At 57.6% G+C, this 6,269-nt stretch overlaps 2 protein-coding genes across 2 annotated transcripts in view; both read right to left on the bottom strand.

The window, feature by feature from the left end:
- The window catches only part of MCL1 (myeloid cell leukemia 1), an 8,819-nt gene extending 7,906 nt beyond the window's left edge, over positions 1-913 (bottom strand). The window contains exon 1 of the mRNA XM_009319834.1: positions 841-913. Coding sequence (XP_009318109.1) covers positions 841-913 — 73 coding nt within the window. The remainder of the gene's footprint in view (positions 1-840) is intronic.
- A 174-nt stretch (positions 914-1,087) lies between these two features.
- The window catches only part of ENSA (endosulfine alpha), a 5,680-nt gene continuing 498 nt past the window's right edge, over positions 1,088-6,269 (bottom strand). Inside the window, exons 2-3 of the mRNA XM_009319833.1 lie at positions 5,157-5,440; positions 1,088-3,295 (exon numbers count right to left, since the gene is read on the bottom strand). Coding sequence (XP_009318108.1) covers positions 3,125-3,295; positions 5,157-5,440 — 455 coding nt within the window. The 3' untranslated portion in view covers positions 1,088-3,124. The remainder of the gene's footprint in view (positions 3,296-5,156; positions 5,441-6,269) is intronic.

Genomic DNA, 6,269 nt, shown 5'->3' with positions numbered 1-6,269 from the left:
CCCACAGCCCCACTGCCAGGGGTTGGCCCCCCCGCACAGCCCATAGCCCCATTGCTGGGGGACAGCCCCATGACACCCAACCACCCCATTGCTGGGGGACAGCTCTCCCTACACCCTATAGCTGGGGATGAATCCCACGTACACCCCATGGCTCCATTGCTGGGGGACAGCCCCACACATACTCCACAGCACTCGCACAGCCCACAGGGAAGGGTCCCACACCGCTCACGTATCCGGGGGGGGGGGGAACCCCCGGGCGGGGGGGGGGGGGGGGGGGAGGTGTTGCACTGCATTAGCTGAAAGGAGCCCTGAAGGAGGAGGAGGAAGAAAGGGCAGGGACTTTAAGCAATTTCGCTGAAGCCCGTCGGGGTGTCTCCACATACCCTCTCCCACCCGGTGCCCATCCCTGGGGTGCAGGAGCATGGCCACACCTGCCTTCCCTGCCTCAGTGAAACCCCACGTGGGCTCGGCGAGCCCAAGCCCTCCCTCTGTGCCCCGTTCCACCCCACAGCTGCACTTTGATGGCCTTGCTCAAGCCGCACAAGTCCCTCAGACACTCCAATAGTTGGTGCTAAAGGTGTCTTTCCTCCTGCTGGCTCACCCCAACAGCCCTGGGGGCATCAAGCCTCCCACCGTTACCAGCCTCATCCTTGTGGCAGTATTTTACGGGCTGCAGAGGATGGGAATGCAAATGCTCCCCGAGATCCAGGGCAGTTCCCACTGCACCCCTTCCCGGGAGAGGTGGGCAGTGAGGCAGACAGCATCGTCACCCCCTCGCTGCCTGCCAGGCTCTGGGCGTGGAATGGAAATATCCCTGCTCCACGGCTACTTCCCTTGTACGGAATTGCTCTTGCTGGTTCTCATCCTGTGTTGTCACAATCGCTTCCCCTCCCTCTGCAAGCAGGCCTGGCATTTCCGGAAAACCGGGGAAAGAGGTGGTTTGAGAGCCGTCCCCTCCCTCTGCCCCCCCTCAGCACAGGGGCAGCCCCCAAGTTGGAACGCCCCTTTGCATTCCTCACTATACTTCCTGTATATTCTTCACTATATATTAAAAAAAAGCAAGCGTAGCACTCTAGAAGAGAGATGAACATGTAAAAAATTATATATATTTTTATATATATGATTCATATCTATTTACAACATGGCTGGGACAGCAGAACATCCAAGGAGGTTGCACAGACACTGCCGGCGCCGCCCCGGCCAGGTCAAACAGGGTCTGGAAAGGTGACAGAGACCGAAGCACGGACCCATGGTTACAAGTGGGCAGCCCCCAATCCCGCTACGCTCCTTACCCGCTCCGCAAACAGAAAACTGTCCTCCGCAGCCACGGGGCTGGCAACGGAGCCCCTTGCTCGGAGTGCCCTGATGAGCGGAGCCGCGGCTGGCTTACTCCAAGCCACCTGAAGGCAGACACAAGCATTTGAGCACACCCTCGGCACTCTCCCGGGAAGCAACACCGTGTTCCTCGCTCCAGCCAGCGGCAGGCAAGCGCAATGAGTAAACCAGGTTCTCAGGAAAGCCTGCGCCAGCCGGCCAAGAACGCACGTAAGGAAAGCCGTGCCCTGCCTTGGATTCCCCTGACCTGACGGGAACCCCTAAAAAAACCAAACAAAAAACCCCCAAAAAAGTCCACTCGGCTTCCTTTTGCCCACATGCCTTCAAAACTGGGCCTTAACCGGGCAGGTTTAGTGCTGCCCTGGCATGCCGAGACCTTCCGCTGCACAGGACGGGAGGCCGCTTCATCTCCGCTGTGTGAGGAGCGGACAGTATATGCACCGATCACACAATATATCGATGCATGTATGTCGATCTGCAGGCTGCAGCCATCACACCAACCTTTTGTTTTGTTTTTTTGGGGTTCCCCCCCTACCCAGGCCTGGAAACAAGAAAAGGCAAGAAGAAAAAAAAGGGAGAAAAAAGAAAGAAATCCAAGCTTGGGGTGCCTGACACTGTCAAAACAGATTTGCCTCTACGCTCTTCTCTTCCTAATCTCCATGCTCTCTGCCTCCGGTGCTTTCTTCCCTTCCAGGGTGGTTATTCCCAGTCCTGCCTCTCTCCCTCCGGAGATCGGCTCCAACAGCTCACATCTGCCTCACCGGCTGCTGCCGACCCCCGCTTTGCGAGCGCCAAAGTCTGGGCATCAGGCAGGGGCTGTATGCGACCAGACAGGGCTCTGCCTGCCTGCCTGGCCACTCGCTCCTGTGTCCCAAGCGCCCTGCTGCTGGTGGGATTCAGCTCACCACCTTCCGCTGCCTACCCGGCAGCCGGGAGAGGAGCCGTCTCTCACCCCTGCCAAGGCAGACAGCCTCGCTGGCCAGAACTGACCAGGGAGAGAAACTGTCCCCAAACCCTCTGGGGCAGCTGTGAGCCTCACGCCGTGCCCCACCGTCACAGCCACACTCGGATGCAGGTGTGGTGGGGCTCTAGCCCCGAAACAGCAAACACCTCATCACAGCTCCAAGCCACGAGGACTGTTTCAAACACTTCCCTGCCACTCTCCTGCAGCCGTTGGATGCGTCATTCCCTCCTGTGAGCTCAGCTGCTTTGTGCAAGCAGGGGACAGACCCCAGGCAGCTCAGCCCAGCAACGCAGCCACGTAATTTTTTGTATCAGCTAATTTCTTCACTTAGAAGCTCTAACACACGCACACCTAACTAAACTTCCAGATCATGTATCGCACCTTTTGCCCAGCCGAGTCTTCCTCTGCAGACACCCGACGCCTGAAAAGCATTCACACACCACAGCTCCAAGCTCTCCCCTCCTACCTGGTGCCAAGCAAACAGCAACTCCTCTGAGCACTTTCCTGCTTCTCCCGGGGCCGCTCGACTCTCCCAGTGAGGAGGCAGCGCTTCAGTGGCTCTGCAAGTGAGGATGGTCTCAAACAGCATGAAAATTAAGGCAGCAAACCGACTCGCTAAAAGGAACGGCCCAATCAAATCTGCCTGTGCATCCCGGGCTACTGACACCTCTCGCTCGCCTTCTCAGTTTTGGTGTGTGTTCACTGTAAATACTCAAATAACTATGTGGATTCTGGTGCTCCCGTCCCTATGGTACAGTGAAGTTCAATCCATTTAGCCAAAAGAAAAAAAAGAAAATAGGAAAAAACCCAGCCTGTGAGCGCAGGCTACCCTGCCAGCTTGCTGGTTACAAGCGAGGATTTTCTCTGCGGGAGGTCCTGCGGCGTGGGGATGTGGTCTCCTGTCACCAGGTTCTTGTCTGGCCCCGCACTCGGCAACTGCTTGTTCTTCATCTTTGCCTTGGCCATGTTGTAGTCACCAGAATCAAAGTATTTTTGCTGGAAGAGGGAGAGGAATTTGGGTTACTTTGATTTGCAGGAGTGTGGGGACATAGCAGAGATACAGACAACTGGCCACAAATACGGTTCTTTAAGGAGCTGCTGGAGTTGCTCGAAACCAGGTCACCAAAACATCACACAAGGGGAAAATCCAAGGGAACCTGGCCCAATTTAAAAGGCCTTTAGCACCCACCCACAAACCCCCGAGTGACTCAGACCTGCCCCAGCTGGAAGAAGCTTGGCCCCACAGCAGCTGCCTGTCTGACTCGAGACACCAGGGTGCGTTTTCTCCCTTTGACCCACCTTTGGGCGTTGGTAGCCTGTGAACTTTCACTGCTTGGCGTGGCGCTTGCTGGGCAAAGAGCAGGTTTGTCCTGGTCTGCCCTTGCATCCCACTCAGTGTGACAGGGATTCAATCCCGGTCCAGAGATCCCCAGACAGCCAAACGCAGGCACAGCCACGTCAGCAGACGTCTCCAAGGGGAGGCCCAGCTACAGCGGCAAAGCCAGGGGACATTTGCTGATACAGTTTATTCTGGTTTGGTGAACAGATGAGCCGGTGTGACAGGGGCAGGATTTTCTCCCCAAGGAGCACAGCCTGGCCGGTGCCAAGGCCTTCGCTGGACCATCCAGGCTCCCAACAGCCGAAATGACGCAGGGAAATGCCTGCAAAGACGTGGCCGGAGGACACCTCCCTGCTGCACAGCACCACCGACCCGGGGTTCAAAGGGCATTTCACTCCCTTATCCCCTTATCATGGGACTCTGTGCTCCTTCACGGTGCTGCTTCACCCCCCGCAGCGGTGTAGGAAAGGCTGAACACCAAAGCAGAGCTTGCGCTGGTGCTACAGACAGGGCTTTGCTGGGCAGACAGAGCTCTGAAGAGCCCAGTTCTGCCCTGATGCGCCGTCATGCCCCAGTGAGCCCCGTCCTAACCAAGAGCCCTTCCCCACTTCAGCACCAAGCCATTAAACAACCCTCCTTTCTGTGCTTGCTTTAGGAGCTGGTACCTAAAACAGTCCTGGTGATCACGTCAACAGTGAGAGCACGTGTGCACGGCAGCTGCTCAGGCAGAAGGGACTGCTGTCAATGCAAGCTGAAAGGGAAGCAGCAGGACAGAGCCAAACCCCGTGCAGTGTGACACGGAGACACCGTGTGTTCAGAGCTGGGGAAGGCACGCGGCCACTGGTTGCCAGCAGTTCAGGAGGGATTTATGTTTTCCGCACCAGCCTCCGCAAGGAGGAGAGCCAGCAGTGACAACCCAAGCAGGCTACAGATGGCTGGTGGAGAGGGATTTAATTACATTTCCAGGGAGCACAGTCAGAGGGTTGGCTTTTTACACTGGTGCCAGCAATGGAGACGCAGCCAGCTGACTCACTGGCATTCTCAGTGCCCTTTGCACCAGCCCAGAACCCAGGCAAAGCGCAGACCAGAGAGAAAAAACTCGGGTCTGCAGCATCTCAGTGGCCCACTGAACCCCAGGGAGCACAGCAGCAGGCAGGGGGGGATTTATGGACTTGTTTCACCTCTAGACCCCAGGTTTCGGGCCAGGGTGTGGAGGACAGGGTGGGACCCACCGCTGGGGGAGATACGCAGAGCAAAACCACCTGAGAGGCAGCAGCTTTTGGGTTCTGAGCAGGCACAAGCCCTTCTTGCTTGACCACAGCAACCCTCGCTGCTTCAGGTTTGTGCCCGCTGGGTGCCACGTCCAGCGCAGGCACCGAAAGGAGCCTGCCCCTGGGTTCAACAGACTTTTTGACCTGGGGAATTTTGGTGTGATTCCTCTGGCCTGGTCAGAGCTTGGCTGCCTGTGCCATTGAGGGAGAAGAGGACGCAGACGAGCCGTGGCTGAGAAATAAATACCCCTTTCTGCAGTCTCTTCATGAGGAAGTCGGAGCCTCCGGGCTTCTGGCCTAGGTTGGGGTATTTGGCCTTCAGTTTTGCCTCTTCTGCTCTCTCAGGGGTGACGGTTTCCTTCTCTTGCGCGTCCTGAAAAACAAAGAGGGGGGTGGAAAGCCCTTCAGCCCCACAGAAAAACACACACCTGTGATGCCGTAACACAATATTCAGCAGCACGTCCAAACCCCGGCACCTGGCTTGCCGAGCGAGGTGTGGTCCCCTGGAAAACCCAGACGCACTCGGAGAATATTATAAACACTTTCCCAGCCACAAACAGCTTTTACCTCCAGTACCTGTGGAAACAGGCTGAGACAGACCCTCTCCCTGCCTTCTTCCCAGATGGGAGCCCCTGCAGGCTCTTGCGCTGACATTTGGCTTTGCAAACTGGGCTTAAAACGTCACTGCAAATCGCTGCTGGGCGAGCACCTTCCCCAACCGGCGACAGGTCAGACCAGCATCGACAAACATCAGTCCAGAGCTGCCCAGCACGACAGCCTGCAGCAGCACTCTGCGGTGCTGGGAGGGTTCAGCCCTGCTGCGCCCCGAACCTTTCTGCTCCAAAACCAATTTATGGGGAATGACAACCGGCACAGGCAGCAAAGCAGCGTTTTACCGCGTTTCACAGCCACAGGAGTTTCAGGACGTTCTGGGAAGCCACCCAGCCTGCCTGAAGCCTGGGACCCCTGGGACTGGTTGCAACAGGAGATGCCAGGTCCTGGTTGTCACCCGGCCCCTCTGCAGGGGCTTTGAGACAGCCCCCCCAACCCAGCTATTGAAGAAGCATCAGCTGAGCAATGACACCCAAAGGGAGGTTCCCAGTTCAGGGCTTGGGATCTGCTCCCCAACCACCAGCCTCTCTCTTCAGGGAGGCGCGTTCCCCCCTCCAGGGGAGGGCTGCAGGCCTGGGGACAGGAGCTTCAGTCTGGGGTGGGAAGGAGACAGGGCCCCAGCAGGGCCTGGAGAGCCTCACCTGCGGCAAGGCCGAGTTCTGGCTGGCCGCTGGCCCAGCTCCAGTGGGAACACGTCACCGCTGGCCACCTCTGCCAGCAACCACCTGGGGCCAAGCCCCTGCGCGAG

This window comes from Pygoscelis adeliae, unplaced genomic scaffold, assembly GCF_000699105.1.
Source record: "Pygoscelis adeliae isolate BGI_AS28 unplaced genomic scaffold, ASM69910v1 Scaffold181, whole genome shotgun sequence".
Taxonomy (NCBI): domain Eukaryota; kingdom Metazoa; phylum Chordata; class Aves; order Sphenisciformes; family Spheniscidae; genus Pygoscelis; species Pygoscelis adeliae.
Note: the sequence above shows the minus strand (reverse complement) of the source record. Positions and strands in the feature narration are given on the sequence as shown.